Here is a 20,000-nt window from a genome sequence, read left to right as displayed (position 1 = left end):
TAAATACCAGCAGGGGATCTGATTGGACACAAATAATTATCTCGCACTTGTGAAATAAAACAACAACTTGAATACAGTAGAGATTTGTATCAAAAGTTAATGAATACTAATTAGCTGAGCAGGAGTTTGTTTTAAAAGTTAAGTCTGCTGTTTGATAATTATTCATCTTATACCTGGGAAAAGACAGTCTTTTGATCAAGTAACAAAAACAAAGCTCTTAAATAGGCCATTTCTGAGTTCATGTCTGCCTCCTCTTCAAAGTGAGTCTAAGTGCAAAGTGTTTGTGATGGTCTACTTTACATATGAATGTAAACTAATTTTCATAAGAAAAACTTCACACTTAGACTTGCTTGGATGTGGAGGCAGACGTACTCGGAAATGACCTATTGGCAAGATGTACATGTACGTGTACTGTAGAATTAAGCCCACTAAATTAGCCAATCACAGTGCACTTGTGCTATTTGACAGATACATATAGGTAGTGATAGATTTCATTGTGCAGAAGTATGCAGGCATGTCCACTGTATGGAGGTGAAGTTTACATGTACAACCAAAATCTCCCCGGGTTAACATTGCTTACTAACTCGTCTGTTGCTTGTCCACTGGGTTTCTTTTCTGACTTACTTGACTTCTTCCTGTTTAAATACCGGTAAAAAGAAGGAATAAAGGTAAGGATATCATTTTGCACCTAAACAATACCAATGACAGAGGGCTGAGGAGAAGCTGGTTTAAAATATATTTATGAAGTTACACTGGTGGTTAAAAGCGTTTCAGAAATTATTTACAATAAAAATGTTCCCGACGTTTCAGTCGCAATCACAGACCTTCTTCAGGGGAAGTGAGAGAAAAATTTTATACAAAAGCACAGATATACATGTAAGCAAGACACTGATTAAAACGAAACATCAGGAACATTTTTATTGTAAATAATTTCTGAAACTCTTTTAACCACCACTGTAACTTTATAAATACTTTTTTAAATGTACCCACCAGGTGACAAACCCAGTTTTAATTGAAGCTGGTTTAATCAAGAATTTGGACCTGAAATCTCTACGGGCTGGTTCAAGAAAAATATTGTTGTGGCTGAAAAAACCCATCAGTTTTTAAAAATACAGTATTGGCATCATACATAATTATGTATCACACCAAAACTACAGCACTACTGGTTCAAATAATCTCCCTCCTCCACCACTGCAACCCCATGATGCCTAAGTTGAAAGCTATTGAAACAAACCCCACTTTGCTTGCAGGTAACAACACTTGTTTCAAACAGGGTTGGATGCCTGGGATTTTGTGCAGTGCATATCCTGTGTACAGGAAACACAGTTAACTAATGATGAAATGGTATATGAAATGAATCATATATGAACTGTGGATATGAAATCAAGTGAAGCTATGATCTTCGCAGTTGTGAACGCAATTTTTACAATTGCGTAGAGAAGCCTGAAAAATTCAGGACTTCAACGGGGTTGAAGTCCTGTCCCGTCCCAATCCTTCATTATCGCCAGCATAACATGGATGTCCCCACGACCCACTTAAACAGCTTAGTGAAAAGAAACAGTGTGTAGCAAAGTTTCTTGACATGTACAAGAAAATTAATCTTGGCGTGAAACCAGTGACACTGAGGTTGGGAGTCCAACACGCTAACAACCATACCACAGTAAATTTGTATAATAGTATTTGAAGACTTTAATTGACACTTGGTTCGTTACCAAGTTGCGAGAGTGGCACACTGAGCTGGTACTGTAACACCTACAACTTAGGGCTTGCAACATATGCAAAAGGATAACTAAAAGGCTTGCAAAGTGACTTACATAATTATTTAAGACAAGCTCACATGTACATGCAAGTCCAACAATTTCAATGAAAGATTCAAAACCAAACAGCTTGCACGGAAAACTAGACGGACCCATGAGCAAGTGGGATACAGTAGAAGTGTGCATGCCCAATGATGAGATACATACAGTAGATACATTACATCTCTAACAGTGCCTCCAAAATGTACCCAAAGCATTTTAAAAAATCAAAAACATACAAAAATCCATTTCAAATGCACTATCCAATATTCCATTATTACTTTTAATTTAGACAAACAGGATGTGGTAAATGGAAGGAAAATAAAATTTAATGGGGAAACAAACCTGCTAGGACTGTCAGAGTTCTGAGCTGACATTGTTGTGGCAGGTGTTTTCTTCTTGCGAGGCCAAACAACAACTTCCTCGCTGCTTCCTGTTGCACTAAAAGCAACAAAACCATCACTTAACATTCAGAGGAATATGAAAGAAATGCAATTGAAAGAAGAATGTAACAGCAACCATTCAGCGAGTGAAAGGCAAACTGTGAATCAGAAACTCTGCACTATTAAAGTGATTCCTCAGACAAAAAAAGTTGTCATATGATTAATTTTTCTTGAAACTTTCCCTGAATGTTCCCTAAGGTAATCCTTGTTTTGGGAACTACAATAAAAAAAAGATATGTCACCGTGCTTGCTTAAGAGATATAATAGGCCAATCTTACCCCATTGATGGCTGTACTGATACTAATCATGGGCTCAGAATACATTTTGCGGTAGCTAAACAAGATGGTTTTCAAAGTAACACTTGAAAAAACACCTGATACACTGTAGGTAGAAAGTCTCCGGCACATGGAACACTGTCTTACATAGTCTATGGAAAAATCACTCAACTTAAAACGACGTCAACTCAAAACGTTTCTTGAATCGTTGTTTACCAGATCATAATTTACATCCCTGGGTAGGGGGCTTTGTGTACGTTTTTTCCTTTCTTTTTTTCCTTCCAACAAATTTTTTTTTTTGTTTTAACCCATTGACGTCCAAACCGGCCAGCTCTGTCTAACACCAGACGATTTTACTCATCAATGGGGAACCCCTGGAAGTCAATGGGTTAAATTAATCACTCACTGAAAAACTTTCCCCATTAAAGGGGATAATTTGCACACCAAAATTATGCAATAAAAAGTATAGGTCACTGGGCTTGTTTAAGAGTAAAACACCATTGTACCTGTCTTTCTCGATTATCGTAGATCAAAACAACAAAATTTGCCATGTTCGCGGAATGCGCGCGCTTATTTGCAAAGAATTCTGGGTTATTCACAACTTCTCTCACATGTTTTGAGAACTGTGTCAGCGTGTATGATAGACTTATGCCATATTTACAATGTTGCAATTTTGATCCAATTTATAAATATTGATACACCATGTGCACAGTTCAGGATGCGCATTGCAATACTGAGGAATCACCTTAAGGACGTTCGCGCCAATTGTTTCTGCGCATCCTTACTGCGCACGCAAATGCACACGCCACGTCATACACGAGCGCGCGCGCTAAGTAATAAAATGAGAAATGATAGGGCAAAAGGCCATTGCTATAGCTTTGCCTGGATTTAACGGTCTTGGACGTTCGGTGACCCCCATTTTTCTTTCCAGAAACGGATTTTATTTACATTTCTCTCCACGTTGTCCAAAAATGTACAAAAAATCAATGTGGGAAGTTAAAAAAATTTCAAGATTTCTGCTCACAGGACATCAAATCCTGCCATCTTGCGGCTCCAAGGCGCGTGAAACTGTGGTCGCTAAATGCGAACTTGATCTTTAAGGAACCTCACCAGCTGACTAAATTCACTTAATAAGTCCACTTAAATAATATTTGGCAGAGAAGATTTCACTTCAAAGATTTGATTGCAATATATTTGGGTTTACAGACACTGGCCTTATTCGCTAACGAAGCCCGATTTTGTCACATTTTGGGTGTTTTCCGGGCATGTTCTCTCCAAAACGAAGTCGGTGACCCCCCATTTTTTTTACATTTCTGACATAACTAACTCATCATCTTACAGTGGTAAAAGTTTCAGAAAAAACTCAATGTTGAAAAATTTTCGCGCGAACGTCCTTAACAGGAGTCAAGTCCACCAAATTCCTTTTGTTACAGGTACAATGTACATACTACTGTAGTTCAGATTCCCTACCATTAGGCAAAAAAAAAAAATTGCAAGCTCTGGGCAAATTTGTATAGAGAAGGTTTAGGTGATAACATTGACCTGCCATACCATAACCTTAGCGTACATTGTAGGACTGGCAAATTAGAGTTTAGGTGTACATGCATACTATGATAATAATTTATTGCCATTTTTGTTACAGGGAACAGCTGTATTTCTGAATCTAGTCTAATAAAAGAAAGGCCAACCTTGACAATGAAGGGGAGCATTTGACTGTATGAAGCTGTTTGTGTTTCTTCAGAGTATGCTGATGACGATAAGTCTTCTTACACACATCGCATGTAAAGGGTCTTTCACCAGTGTGAATTCTGATGTGTTGGATCACATTTTTCCTCATGGAAAAGCTTTTTTCACACTCTGGACACTTATAGGGCTTTTCACCAGTGTGCTTCCTGTAGTGGGCTCGCAATCGCTTTTTGCATCCAAAGGCCTGCTCGCAACGGTCACATGCAAACGGCTTTTCTCCAGTATGAGTTCTTTCATGGATCTTCAAATCTGAATTCTGCAGAAACGCCCATCCACAAACTGTACACTTGAATGGTCTCTCAGCTGCATGGGAGCCCTGGTGCCTCTTCAAGCTTGACAGTCGTGAAAACACCTTGCTACAGTGGTCACACTTGAATGGCTTTTCGTTACTGTGGGTTTTGATGTGTCGAATCAGGCTTGCTGGTGTAGAGTAGTGCTTTTCACACTGAGGACATTTAAATCGCTTCTCGTTCACTGCAGAAGCGTTGGTCAAGCTCTCACCAGCATCAGGAACTGGCTCTGACAAAGTGGTAGTATTGGCAATGTGATCTTGTAAGAACAAAGCTGCATCTTCCGACACCAATGCTGTGCCACCTTCTGAAACCACTGCAGCCACATTCTCAGAAGGCACAGTGACAGTCAAATGGGGGGAGTTAGAGAATGGCAAAGATGAGATGTTCTCAACACTCCGATTGTCAGGAGTGGGATTAGCAGTCAAGATCAACAGCTGCAAATGTTCTGTATTGAGGGTGTCCATGGGTTGTATTTGAAACTTTTGAAGATCAAGGATAACCTGCCCCCTGAAAGAAAGCAAACAATGAGCACTAAATTACAAGCCCACACACTGCTTGCAAAGAGAACAAAACATAAATGTAGTTTCCAGCTTTAGCATCTTGATTTACTTTCATTGTTAATTTCAGTTTACAGTGTCCCCAATTAGCGCTCCAGCGCTAGAACGACTAGACACTTAAATAAAGTTCCTTTCCTTTCCTTTCCTTTCATCGTGCCTTTGTGGTATCCATCGACATGGTTGTATCACGTACAGAGGTGGAGGGTGGGGGACTGGTGGTAAAAAGTGGTACTTTGGTAAAAAGTGAAAAAGATTAGTTGCAAGGTGTTGAAGTATCTGAACAAATAAACTTACAACATCAGGTTTGGAATTAACCCCTGTTGGGAGCACTGAAAAACTACATTCTCTTGCATGTCTGATTGTTTAGATTAAACTTACACACGAGTCTCAGTCTTGCATTTCAAACTCAAACCATTTGCCACAAAACAATGTCCAATTTTTTATATTTTAGTTTTTACATCTTACTACATGTATGTAAAGAAAAAAGACTTCTTGGTTTCACAAATCTACTAACTATGCACAAATCAACCAATTTTGCCCATGAATCAGTTCATAGTTAATAACTATGATCAGTTGAAGGAAACGTTAACAAACTGGACTTTCATCGAAAATTTTAATGCAATGCATGTATCCCAATCAAGATAGGGAGACGGTATATTTAAACTCAGCGTAAACTGTATTGTTTACTGTTGATCATCTGTGAAATGAGCAAACTTCAAATTCGCAAACAAGCTATCGTACGCGTGTACTAATTTAGATGCACATTATATTTTGATTTTGCATATATTCTACACTAAAGATGCAGCCACCTTCCTCTGGGTTTATAAACGATTCGTTTCTTACATAACAGACAAAGAGACAACGCGAAATTCATCGCTAAAATCTCTTTAAACTCACCCGTTTGGGCAACCATTGTCGCCACTGTCCGCCATTTTTCTTCTCAAACAGATCCAATTACCCAGGATTCCTTGTTGCTTTAATTTGCACTCGCGCGTCTAACGCGCGCATATTTGTTTCAAGGCGTTGTGGAGTGGTGTGTGGAGAGAAGTGAGAAAGGAATGAAATGATACATGTCCAGCTTGAGGAATAAATTTTAATGAGTCTCTTAAAGTTTATCCTTAGATCATTTTTTTAATCAGCTTACTTTAACTACTTCTAGGGGATTTTTCCCTTCAACAAAGAGAAAAAGAAATTGGCTCCCAAGTAGGACCTTGAGAGAAATCTCAAGAGGGTAAGGGGACGTGTGGGTAACACCTGTACAATGCACCCGTGAGAGAATGCAACAATATACAGGAAGGACTGCTGAAATGATTTTTCACGGCAAAACCTCTGCTCAAGGATGGAAAAAAAGGAAGAGGAAAACAATTTCAAGCAATTAAGGACAGCAGCTAGAAAATAACATCGAAAAATTGGGGTAAGCGGTGACTACACATCAGCTACAATTCGTGAACATTCGCGTACGAGCCTCCATTTTAATTTAATTAATGCCACGATCCGTGATTGTCATTTTTGTGTTGAAAGTCGGGCCTAGATTGTCAAATTGAATTAAAATTGCATAATTTGGACTTTAAAATTCCCAAAGTTTGGTTAAAAGAAATTTTTGAACGATCTGTTCATGTTGTTTGCTTAGCGAAGACACCGAGGCGTAATTTGATCGCCTTTGTTTGTTGTCATGGAGAAATGACAGGTGTTAACAGACATCATGAAAAAAGTGAAGTGGCCATTCTTACGGGACCCGTACAACTAAAAATTTAAAAAATTACGGTTTCTTCTTTTTTATGTCAGGAGATCTTGGTTATCCACAGGCACCCCAAGCTCAGTGTGAGCATGGCCGACAAAAATAAAAGGATTTGTATGGGAATCCCATTGTGGATAGCTTCCTTCCTGTGTGGTTATTTTCCATATCCGACGCGATTTGAGCCATTTTTCAATTTCTGGGTTGTCAACGTGTATGGTTACAATAAAAAACCAAGGCTGGAGACTAAATTCTCAGGAGCCACCAATTTGAGTCCAATATTCCTGGATAAAATGTTCCCACGGTCACAATTCCACATCAGAATTAATTGGCAAAGATTGAACTTTCATCTCAACCCACCATCAACGTGATAGCAGTCCAGTGAACAACGTCAGGCGGTGAATATTGCAACAAAACAGCTTTTGAGGGCGGTGCTTTATCACAAGAGTGGCCACCGCCTCGACCGTTGATAACAAACTGACCCTTACTCGGGTGACAGACCGTAGTTTGTCAAGCGCAAATTTCTTTATTTCCCTGGGTCTCCTGACATGACTGCATTGACTCAGTCATCCAATCACAGTCGCGCCTCTTTCGTGTTGACAAAGTTCAAACACATTCGCGAAACCGGAAAGCATTGAAAGATGCGAGAATGAAAGCCATAGTAAACAAACTTTTGCACAATCATTCCCCTTTTATTAGTTAATAAGATTTTGTACGTATTAGGCTGTTCGCAATTGTAACTGTATTATTTTATCAAGCCTTTAAGGAATTAACATTAATTATGCAAATAAAATTTGTTCCCGTAGTTTGTCAAGCGCAATTTTTTTTATTCCCCTGGCTCTTCCGACACCACTGTTTTCTCTCAGATGATAATAATTAAATTTCACTGGCTTCAGTAAGTCCAGCAACAAAATATTTGTAGCACAATATCCTACGCGAACAAAGTTTATTTGCATGTTAATTAATATATATTCCTTGAAGGCTTGAGTCAATGCAGTCATGTCGGAAGACCTAGGGGAATAAAGAAATTTGCGCTTGACAAACTACGGTCTGTCGCCCAGGTAAGGGTCAGTTTGTTATCAACTGTCAAAGCGGTGGCCACTCTTGTGATAAAGCACCGCCTTCGAAAGCTGTTTTGTTGCAATATTACTGCCTGACATTGCTCGCAGGACTGGTATCGCATTGATGGTGGGTTGCAATGAAAGTTCAGTCTTTGTCAATTAATTCTGATGTGGAATTGTGATTGTGGGAACAATTTATCCAGGAATACTTGAGTCAAATTGGTGGCTCCTGAGAATTGCGTCAGATCTGGAAAATAACCACACAGCTGCAGGAAGGAAGCTATCCACAATGGCAATAAGTGTAGGCTTCTTAATTGAGATTTTTTTCATATAATTATCTTCTTAAGCTTTTTATCGGGATTCCATACAAATCGTTATATTTTTGTCGGCCATCATCTCACACTGAGTTTGGTGTACCTGCGGGTTATCTAAAATGTTTTTCAACTTTTTGTACCAGAGCATATAATTTTGCAGAAATCTCCATTTTACCTTCCCTACTAGCATAGATCACTTTTTTTTGGCGTTTGCTGGGCTGTCAAGTATGGGGAAAGAAACCTCTGCCATGGGTCGAAATTAAATGTCTTGAGCATGTACAGCAGTTACTTAGTAACCGAATGCTCATGTGATACTTCATGCTGTGTGGGCTCACATAAAAAAAGCGGAATTACGGTAAAGGAATGCGTGGAACACAGCGGGCTCAAGATACAGTCAGCAAACATATCATTGGGCATTCGGTTTGAAGAGTGCTGTCCAAAGTTGTGGACACTGGTTGAATCAAAGTGAGTTAATTCGACCCATGGCAGAGACCTCTTTTCACGTACTCGACAGCCCAGCGAATGAAAAAGAAAAGAAACCTCTGCTAGCAGGGAACATTTTACCCAAAATACGGTCGAACCTTCTGTAAGCGACCACTCAAAATGCCAAGCCAAGGTGGTCGCTTACGGGAGGTGGTTGCTTTAACGAGATGTTAGACCATACTTAGCATAATTATTATGGTAACTGCAGAGACTTAACCATGCACTAATGCCCATCTAAATGCACTTTATAACTTTTAGAAGTCACAAAAATGGTCAAGCTTTCTAAAGTATCTATTGAGAATATCATGGTATTACAATGTTTTTTAAAAAAAATGTTTCAACAAAATCTTCTGTCATCTTCAGTTTGAATTACAAAGTACGGAGTTGAATATATAGTGTTCACAAAATGCTAATAAACTATTAGAACAATAGGAAACATGACAATGTAAAATATTACAAAGAAAGTTTTAAATTGACATGATAAAGGTGATGATTTAGTGTAGGTTTTTCCTATTGAATATGAATAGCTTCTTTTATCTTAAACTGGAAGGTGGTGGAAGCTTGATCTAGGATACTGAAACAATCATTAGAGCACGAAGTGCGTAATTGCTGCAAATTTTGTAAGTGTTAAAAATTTGAGAGGCCATATCACTGAACATGTGCTCATGTACGCCTGTGGAAAAATGCCAGCTGGTTTCGCCAACATAGCAGACATTACAGCCCGCACACTAGGGATCTTTCATACCAAACGTGTTACCGATTTTAAAGGATGAGAAAAATAACTTAATATTTATGCTGTTACAATAACTTTTAACAAAGTTGCGAACCTTTTTTTGCGTGATGATAGAAAAAGTACCAATGAAAGGTAATATAAAGTGAAAGGTACTTGTAATGTCAGAGACGGAAGCCGGGGAATTACAGTCTTGAAGGGTAAGTGTGAGGTAACAATAAATACAATAATATTTTCAACCAGATGGACTGGAAAAGGATTCTTTTGTAGTATATTGGTGGGTTTCGTGAAAACATAACCAAGTGTTGTTGATCTTGAAGGCTCTATCAACAACCATGCAAATGAGATCCAGTTGGTAGGAGTGAGATGTAAAACTAAAGTAATTAGTCAACAGGCCTTTGAAGGTTTTCTTACGGTAAACACTGGTAACAGGAAAATGAGAGTTGTTGTTGATCATAACAACTTAAAGAAAGGGATATTGTTCATATGGGGTAGAAACCTAGCACTTCACATTACACTCTAATCAGTTAAGTCTGTTCAAATATAAGTGCTACACGGCCAACGTTTGCAAAAAAAAAACATTATCCTTCCTTGTAAATAATTGTGTACATCATGAAAAAATGCCCACATTCACCCAAAATGCACAATAAATTTCGTGTTACAAGAAACTACTGAAGAAATCATAATGTGCTGCCAAACAAATCACTCGTTTTGACAATACAAAACGACTGCAATGACTTGTGGGCGAATGTGGGAGACTGATTTTAAATTTGAAAATGAAGAATTGAAACTGGGTTTGTAGTTTGTTGGTAGCATCAATTTTTAAAGTGGTACTATGATCAAAAATTCATTTCCTTTTTTTCTTCAGATTTTGAAAGCGTGTTCGCTTAACACCTAACTGGCAAAATTTTGAGCTTTGAGTTTTATCCAAAGGCTGTTTATTTTGAGTGTAAGTTTTGGATTTCATGGTCCGCCATTACTCACGTTCAAAACTGGCCGATTGGACCTCAGAGGGTTGGATCTCAAGAAAATGACGTCATTTACTCACCAGCTTAAAATTTCAGCGTGTAAACGCAATTCGTTATGTATGCAAAACACGGGTTGAAAAGTCTGAAAGCCCAAAACTCCCGTGCTGCATATTAATTAGGCCGCGTACACACGCATTGCATTCTTAAACTAGTGAGCGTTTGACGTCATTTTCTCCTCGACCCAGCTCTCTCAAGATTTTAAAGTTAGTAATGGCAGACCAATAAATAAGAAAATTCCAGCTAAAATAAACAGGTGTCTTTTTAAAATCAGAACTTAAAACTTGGGTGAGTTAGTGTTTAGTTAACATAGTTTTGAAATCCAAAGGAAAAACAAATTTTTTTTTTTTTGGTCGTAGTACCACTTTAATGATGTCTTTCTTTTTCTTGTCCGCAGGTCTCGAAATAGGGAACAAAGTGTTATGATCCGCAAGCAAAATGGGAGAGCAACTGTTGGGGAAAGAAAATTAAGTTATCAAGACTCAAGAGGCTAATGTTGACGGTAGATTGTCAAGTTTAAGCGTAAAATTTAGTCATCAAAGCAACAAGGTAATATAACAGTCTTCCACTTTTTGACAGTTCTTTGGTTAGGGTAAAAATTTCTACCCTGTCTGTTTTTCCAATGATGTAGTTTTAGTGTTCCTCTGAAATAGAAAATTTCCCAGTCAAGGAATTGGGATTTGCTCTTATAAGGTGTAAAGTTCAAAAGTGAACTCTGTTTTTGAAAAGTCATCAATTATGCCAACTAGAAAAAAATCCTTTTCACTTTTCGAAAGTGAACTTAGCATTTTTGAAAGAAGCTTTTTCCTATATTTCCAGTGATCTGTAGCTTGGAATATTCTTTGTCACATTGATGAAAATTGGTAGTGATTATTTTAAAATGATAGAGTCTTATTAAACTGTCTTGCTAATTTCGAATTTCATTTGTAATTTTTCACCATAATGTTCTTAAGGGTGCGTTCAATTGACCGTATTCCTGAATAGGAATACGTGGAATATGTTAGAAATCCTTTGTTTTTACGGAGATTCACATTAAAATTGTCAAACATCTGCTAAAATAAACATATTTTTATTATCCTTGCCGCTTTGAAATGCGCCAAACATACCGTTTTAATCATCACTCCACATATTCTTATTCCGGAATAGGGTCAATTGAACGCGCTCTAAGTTTTGTACCTTAAGGACGGTGCCTACTAATTCAAAGGTGTTTTTGCGAGTGTTATTGAAAAAGAAAATTGGGGGTAACCACTCATTTTTCAAGGATAATTGATGAATAATATTTGTAAAAGCTTTAAAATACAAAGCAATGTATGGCGTTCTTTCTCAAATTGAAGCTTAATTATCTCTCAAAAATGCACGTGGTTTCCCCCAATTTTCTCTTTGGATACCAATTAAGAGTACTTACTAAGATCTACTATTTCCAAAGAGTTTTAAACCGTGCAAAAATATCCCTGTATTAATAAGCACCACCCATAGGAAATCCGAGTATCTCGAGATGGGCAGAACGTATGCGCAATAACAATAGTGGGCACCATCCTTAAGGGGGTGGCTGTTAACTACAGAAAGACAATTGTTGCTAAGGAAGCTTTTTATTCAAGAACCCTACTAAAGGGTTACACGGATGGTTCTTTGAAGTAACTTTTTCAATGGCAATCTGACATTACCTCAATCAGAAGGCCATGCCCAACTCGTCCCAGTCCTCTACCTTGCGTTTCAGTGAAAATCAGGTAAAAGCTCTCACTGAGAACAAAAGAAAGAGGTGGTTTTTCACCAGATGGGAATCGTCCAATCATTTTTCTTAAACAGTAGCATGGAATTTCTATTTGGAAAAAAAAGTGGAACTGATGTTTTGAAGTGTATCAAAGGTGGGCCTGATGACCTCATAATTCTTTTGAGAAATAATTACATGTAGAAGACACTTGGCTAAAAAGGATAACTGTAGAGTTTAAGGAATTTGAGAAAGGACTATTTGAAGGGGTCCATAGCAATAGTTTGATAGTTAAGAGCCACCTCCCTTAGTAGCCTATTTTTACAGTTCTGTGCTCAGATTCCAGGCCTTTGAATGAAAGTGAGGCCCTGGAGTTGACCTTGTTTTGATATAAACCTCACTGCTTTTGTTATTTAAATAGAAACTCGTTAGCTTTACAACATGATTTACATAAGAAAAGCAATGAGGTTTGTATCCAAACATGGTCAACTCCAGCCTCGTTTTTATTCAAAGGCCTGGTAACTGAGCACAAAACTGTAAAAGGGTCTATTGGAAGATTTCTAAAAGTCATTATTATCCTTCATTAACTTGGTTGTTAACTTTGTTTCGAAAGTTAATATAGTCTTCAATATTCTTTCTGTTTCAGCATTACTTTCTAAATCAGTGGTTCATTTCAATTAACTTCTAAAGTGAATCTTCAATAAGACTAGCCACTGTACAAGTGCATGTAAAAAAAATAACTAAGTTCGAAATGCTTTGTAATACCATCTTTTTTTTCACTTGCTCATTCATTCGTTCATTCATTCATTCATTCATTGAGGAAGTCAATAAACATGTAAACCATTCTGTTTGTACTTCTTTATTCGTTATGTATTCTCTTCTAAAGAAGTATAGATGGTTTTCACCTTACCTCACGGCAGCCATGTTAGTGCAAAAGAACGAAATATAGAGAAAAGTCTTTTTGTAATTTGACTCTATAATTTGTAATGCAAAATGTGAGCCATAATTTGCTATTGTTTTGTGCACCAACATGGCCGTCTCATCCCATGATTGAATTAGACCATCTATAGTAAAGTGTTTTTTTTTTTTTTGATAAGGCGAAAAAATCTCTGCCCCTTTAACACAGATCTAGCACAAAGGCAAAATATCAAAACAGCCTTTTGATGGGCTAAATCCATCTGAAATCTTGACAGATTTTTCCCACCAAAAGACCCCCATCAAAGGCACAGAAAAACAATAGAACTAGTCACAAATTTCATGAAAAAAGTGCATTAACTAAATTGGTTTGAATGGTTTCATTCATTTTCACTTTTTCTGGCAGTTCGAGTCCACCCTTTTTCAAATCTATAGGGTTTTGCCAGGCAATCGAGAAACACCGCTGAGAGAGGATGGGTCTTTACCGTTTTCTCCAAGCCTTGCTCAGCCGTTTCGTCTAGATTGTGTGACAAAACAATAGCTACTCAAATCTGACATAGAATAAACAACTGAACACTAAAATTTATACCTCATCAAAAAACCAATATTTTATTTGCTTGAAATGAAAGTTAGAAAGTTCATCGCAGTCGGATAAGAAGCTGTAGCAATTAAGCAGCTCTCAGCTGGTTTGGGGAGCCATGCAATAGGCCACTTTGAAAAATACCATAATACTCTTTGTTTGCCCACCCCCTCCCCCCAAGATTTTGCATAAGCATTGTTTCCAGTTGCTCTTGGGACTTACAATGGTCCCAAGAGAAAACAAAAAACAATACTCATGCAAATTTTTGGAGGGCAAACAAAGAGTATTATGGTATTTTTTAAAGTAGCCTGTGGGAGCAATCAGCTCAATATGGCGCTGCATGATTATTCCGGGGGTGGGTTAGGGCTAAAGGGAAAACCCAAAGTAGAGGACAAAATTTCTCGAAATAGACAAGAAAAATTATTATCCTGCGTGGCAGACGTTCGAAGGGGAAGGGAACGGAGAACCGGCGGGAGAATGAGGAGGTCTAGCGACCATCTCTTTCTCCTGGCGGTTTTCCCTTCTCTTCCCTTCGAACGCCTGTCACGCAGGCCAAAGAAAAATAAGCACAATGCGAATGGACCAATTTCGATATATTAAAATTCAGTCCTAAACAAAAGCATCATCTCGAGGCTGTGGGGAATAAACTCATACAAATCCTTATATTTATTCCCCTTGGTGCCTTTAGTTTAGGACTGAATTTTCATATATCGAAATTGGTCTATCTGACGTTGGGCACGCCCCCACCCCAATCCCAGATCCTGGTACGTAGAAGGCATGTGTTTCATCAATAGACCTCTTTAGCTTGTACATTTTGTTTTCCCATTTCAGACCACGTGATGTTACTCTAGGGAAAACTTTCTTTCAAATGTCGTCCTATGCACATGAATATGTACGCATAACTTATGAAAAACAAAAGGAAAATTCCCTTGAGAACATCACGTGGTCTGAAATGGGAAAACAAAACGTACAAGCTAAAGAGGTCTATTTGCCAACCCATCTCCCTTTTGTGATTACCATGAAGACGAGGGTAACAATAAAAACGACGATGAAGGAACCATGCGCATCAATTACGATTTTCACTTTTTTTGAAAACGTTTTTTTTTTTTCGCAATCCAAGAGATGAGTTCTCTCTTGGAAATCCTTCACTGTATGGACCCATTTTAAGAAGTCTAATAGGCTTTTTGCAACATTTCTTGAGGAAGAGGCGACAACGGTGTAATGTAGAAATGACGGTGGACGAATAATAGAAGCCAATTCCCTATTTTTACCAATCCCACAACACAGTTCATTCACTGAAGCATGATGATACAGTCCCAAGAGTAAATAATTTGTATTGTTTTTATGTAAAGAACCCTCAAAACGTATAGGAAAACTGTTCGTTTGTTTGGTATTTTTATTGTCCGTGAGTTTCACAGGTAGTACGGAGAGGATGCCATGTCCAACAAAAATAAACTTGTCCCGCGCTACTGTTGTGTCCCAAATCCACCCGCTTCTAAGACCCGGCCTTTGACCACGTGACCACGTGGCCACGCACCAAAAACCGAGAACCAAGTCAACCTGATTTTTCTTTGCTCCTTCAATTAAATCAGTGATAACAAATAAACTAAAGAGTATATCAGTTGTCAGGTCTTTTTGTATTTTAAAAGCAAAATAAACATTTCATTTTGAAATCTCAGCGTTTTTTACGAAATCCGTGAATTTGATAATTTCACGCTTGCCTTCTGCGTGGAAGTTTGTCAAAATGCTCAACGTGTATTCAAAGCGTTTTTTTTCCTGCGGTGTTGTCGTTACAAATTTCATCACGGAAAATTCGGCACATAAAGATTCTTTTCCATTATAATCAAGCATTAATGATGCAAGAAAAATCATAGAATAATTTTGACGACACCCTATTGCAATTTGCATTCGGACGAGTAGATTTGCAAGGGATGCCAAATTAGCTAGCAACAATACCCCTAATTTTCACGGCGAAAGCACATCGGTGATGTTTTCATCGTGTAGATGTTGCAAACATGAGGTTCCACGTGGCACACTTTGTTGTCACTTGAGTTAGGCATCGAAATTTACGACTATCAGCCAATCAGCGACCTTCGTGAACCAAATAAATTGAAGCCCAATTTGGAGACTCGTCGCTTCGCCTTCGGGCAATTTACGAACGAGGAAGTTCATCGACCTATCGTTGCTGGAAGAAGAAGTGGTCTTGACGAATATGACGCTGCGTTCCAGACACAAGGACGACTTTGGAGAAGACAAATTAAAGATGGACCACAGTAAAGGTGAAGTATGTGCGTGCAAAAAAAAAGTGCGCGGTGCACAAACTTTCACACTTAAGAGGCGCTCTTGTTACGTTTTGTGGTGCATTTCTCTTGAGAATTAGCTCTCGTAAGTGAATTCTGCCGTGGAAGGATCGAGTTTTGCTAATTCATCTCTGCCTACATTATATGCCAACACAGCACTCCGTTGCATAGAATGGCTTTTAATTCTTGGCAACAAAAGTATTTGTTAGAAAGTTCCATAATACTACTTTCCAAATTTCTAAACAGGTTTTTGACGTTTAAAAAAGCAAATTTCATCTAAAACAGACGCAGCTAACAAACATTTACATTGTCGTTGCGCGTTGCATTGCAAACTAGGAAACGACAAGCATTACTTCAGTGAGCAAGTGAACGATTTGAATCTTGCAGTTATCGTAAAATTTCCTTAAATAACCGAGTTTCGTCTCGTCTCCTGATGGAAATCGTGGCTCCAAACTTAATGATATTACCATCTTTGTAGTAATTTTGAAGTGTGGAAGCTTATCACATTTTCGTTGATAAAACTTTATGTTCTTCATTCACATATTCACTCTGACCTTCAGCTAGACTTTCAAACACAAAGTCTTGTCCTTCCCGCTCTGAGTTCGAACAAACCAAATCCTAACGTCCGGCAACTCCGTAGGTGTAATTTATTAAAAGGACCACGATACTTTAATTAAAATTAAACTTTTGTTACGCACTCCATCCAATTCCTTCAAATGCAGAAACGTTTATACGTTTTTTTGTATGTGGAGCGTTTAACATTAAGTTAAATTCCATCTTTTAAAAAAATAAAAAGAAAGGTTAGGAAACTCCTTATTTTGCGATGTCTTTGTTCATGTTCCCATCATTAGGCAATCGAATCAAAGGATACAAGCAAATATTATGTACGGACACATGTCAATATAAACATCCATTTAATTAACGTATGAGACGCTACCCAGTCCCCACATGGCCACACCCCTGAATTACATAAGAACATGTAACCTTGCCCTCCCCTCCCTGGTTTCTTCTTTTCTTCCCATTTTAAGTTCATCGCCCCTTTTCCTTCTCCATCTCTATTTTCCCTATCCTCAACGAGTCCCCACATTTTTTCGTAATCATCATGACAACCTTGCAATATCCTCCTTTCCCTCTAAAATTGTCCCTATCGATGGATTTCATGAGGTCATGTAATTCTCTTGCGATTCCGTCCTTGCACCGCAGCCCGTCATTACAAACCTATTGTTTTCATGAGGTCATTGTCTTGAGGTCATTGTCTATCTCTCCCCCATGGTTAAATTCAGATTGCATGTTCATAAGGCATTCGCAATTCCCTCGAAATGGATCTCTGTAAATATAAATGGGCAAAAATTGGCTTGATCAACTCTTTCTCGGAGCGCTCTGACAATAGCGTCATGTGCCACTTGAAAAAAAAAATCCTTTAATCTAAGCCATTTTTCAAGCCACCTCAAACCCCTGAAGTAGAACCAGCAAATTGCTACCAATTTAAGGGCCTAAAAGTACTCGAAAATATCTTTCGATTAGTTAACGTATTAACCATCACCTCACCTTTTTTTAGGAGCAAACCAAACACTTCAAAATTATGGCTCAATTCGTAATCCAGTATGCAATCCGTTTGGAACATTTTTATCTTGCCCAACAATCAAGACTTGCAGAACTCGGAGCGAAAGGACTATCCTCAACTGATTAAAAAAAACAATGATTATATTAGATCTGTCCCTAATGCCAACGGCCTCGACATTTCTCTATTCTTTCCACCAATGGTATCCGTCCATCTCCACAACCAATACAAAAAATGGCGAATGCAGTATATTGTACCTAACGATGCCTAACGAATTAGCTGTTTTGTCATGCAGCTTCGCGGAGTATTTTTACTGTTTTTGCTTCCTTACAACCAGCCCGGAGGCCGCGTCCAGCTTCAAAGAAACGGGTAAAATATTTTATGAAGAGAAAAAGTAATATTTGGGTGTGACATTTTTTGCGCAACGCGAGTCAGATGAAAAAAAAGAAAACATTCGTTCTGCAACTGTACAACTAACAGTACAGACAAATGTACAATATCGGGAGATATTTATACTTTTTTCCAGCAAAATAACTTAAAGTGTTTTCCTTTTTAAAACTCAGTCGTGTTTATTTTCAACTTTTAGCCGCTTTCTCTCATCTGTAAACCAGTATATGGACAACTGAAATATCAGTAATTTTCATGAAAACCGTAAGTACTCTTTTTGTGGTCTACAGTAGCCTTAATTAAATAGCAATACTGTACCCTACAATATTCACACTAAACTTGCTTATTTTTACCCGTAGCTGGAGGCTTGTTAGAAGAAATTTCAATTGTTCGCCTTTATTGGACACTGCTAATATACAACTGTAAGTTATTAACACTATATTTAGCTGGAAAATGTGCTTAAGGGGTCCTCTTACTAAACCCCATTTTTACATCCCTTTTCGATTTCAGTCTCATTCGTTAAAAAAATAAATAATAAACTATTTAACCCATTTAAAGCAAATTTAAATTACTTAACATCATTTTAACTAATTCGTAAATAACACTACAGTTTGATAACGAATGATACTTCGTTGTGTTAATATTGCATGTCATACCTTTTTTTTTTTTTTTTTTTTTTTTTTTTTCCTCAACTTTTAGCCGTATTCACTTAGAAACCAGTCCACAAACAATTAAAACTCTCGTACTTGCCACGGAAACTGTAAGTACTTTTTACGTCTTCATTAGCCTTAATAATTACCCTGTATAATATTCGCACTGAACACGCTTCTTTTTACCAGTGGCTAAAGGCACATTACAAGAAATTAATATTCTGCGCCGTCATTGCAGACTGCCAACATCGAACTGTGAGTATTTCTATGACACTATTCATCCATAAAATGTTAAATAAATGTATTCTGTTGTTCAATTCATTATCAGGTTCGTTCCCAGACGACAGTCAATGGCCTTCTCCAGTTATCACATCCACTAGTAACGTCCACAGTGAGTACTTCTTTTCATAGAATTCTTTTACAGCCATTTTCCACTTAATGCACTCCATATTCTTGCAATAGTTACAATTAAGGAACCCCGACGAAAGTGATGCGCTTTCATTCGCAACGGATCCCAAACCACACCATTACTTAATCACATTACCCTCAACTTTCACTTCTTTCCTCTTTTCCGCAAACCATCCAGCCGTAATAAAATTTTAAAAACAAAAAATAAACGCGAAAGTGAATTAATAAACCTTTTAAAACTTTTTTTATAAAAAAAATAATAATAACTAAGTTAAAAAAATCCTATGTTCTCTGGCTTTTTTCTCTCCTCCACGGTCATTTAAATAAATTCTATTCGTGGTCAATTTATTAAACCACTGACAACGATACTCGAATCCGATTCGAAGCTCAAATCCGTAGATACAAATAGAAATCACCTCAACCAACCCATTTAACTCATCTAGTATTGTACCATATAGATCGTCTCAGTCTTAACGAGACCAGGCCCAAAATGCCAAATCACTGATAGACCTTTCTTTTTTTTTTTTTTTAGCTATATGATCATGATTAACCGCACCTTCCAAGAAATGTGCACAAAGCCTTGCAACAAAACGGAGAAGTTCGCAGTTAATTAAAGATCTCCAAAGCGTAAGCATATCATTAACAGCTTTTTATGTACTTAAATTACTCCTGTCAGTACTGGCTATTTTCACTTTTTCAGCCGTATTCACTCAACCAGTCTATAGACATATGGCGCGCCAGTAATTACCATAGAAACGACTGTAAGTACATTTTTCGTTTTCAGTAGCCTTAAAAATTTTACCCTATTGTATATTCACACTGAACTTGCTTCTTCTTACCAGTAACTTAAGCAGTAAAATCTTACACACTTATTGGCGTGTGCAGACATCCAACTGCAAGTACTTCTTTTGACACTTCATTCGAACAATATCTTAAAATGTATCCTGTTTTCGCTCAGTTTTTCAGATACGTCTTGACAATACCAGGCAGTAAATGTGGTTTTTCACTTGTCACACGGTGCGTATCTCTTAAT

At 37.8% G+C, this 20,000-nt stretch overlaps 1 protein-coding gene and 1 long non-coding RNA gene across 2 annotated transcripts in view; one reads left to right on the top strand and one right to left on the bottom strand.

Moving 5' to 3' along the window:
* LOC137985600 (zinc finger protein 431-like) overlaps window positions 1–6,060 on the bottom strand; it is a 12,999-nt gene extending 6,939 nt beyond the window's left edge. Inside the window, exons 1-4 of the mRNA XM_068833229.1 lie at window positions 6,008–6,060; window positions 4,203–5,060; window positions 2,142–2,237; window positions 585–635 (exon numbers count right to left, since the gene is read on the bottom strand). Of these exons, the coding sequence (XP_068689330.1) occupies window positions 585–635; window positions 2,142–2,237; window positions 4,203–5,060; window positions 6,008–6,042 (1,040 nt within the window). The 5' untranslated portion in view covers window positions 6,043–6,060. The remainder of the gene's footprint in view (window positions 1–584; window positions 636–2,141; window positions 2,238–4,202; window positions 5,061–6,007) is intronic.
* Window positions 6,061–6,380: 320 nt separating this feature from the next.
* On the top strand, window positions 6,381–13,010 carry LOC137984802 (uncharacterized). The gene is made up of 3 exons (XR_011119181.1): window positions 6,381–6,524; window positions 10,856–11,007; window positions 12,813–13,010. It is a non-coding gene; the product is annotated as an uncharacterized lncRNA (long non-coding RNA).
* Window positions 13,011–20,000: the final 6,990 nt, after the last annotated feature.

Source organism: Montipora foliosa, chromosome 14 (genome assembly GCF_036669935.1).
Source record: "Montipora foliosa isolate CH-2021 chromosome 14, ASM3666993v2, whole genome shotgun sequence".
NCBI classification, from domain to species: Eukaryota; Metazoa; Cnidaria; class Anthozoa; order Scleractinia; family Acroporidae; genus Montipora; species Montipora foliosa.
Note: the sequence above shows the minus strand (reverse complement) of the source record. Positions and strands in the feature narration are given on the sequence as shown.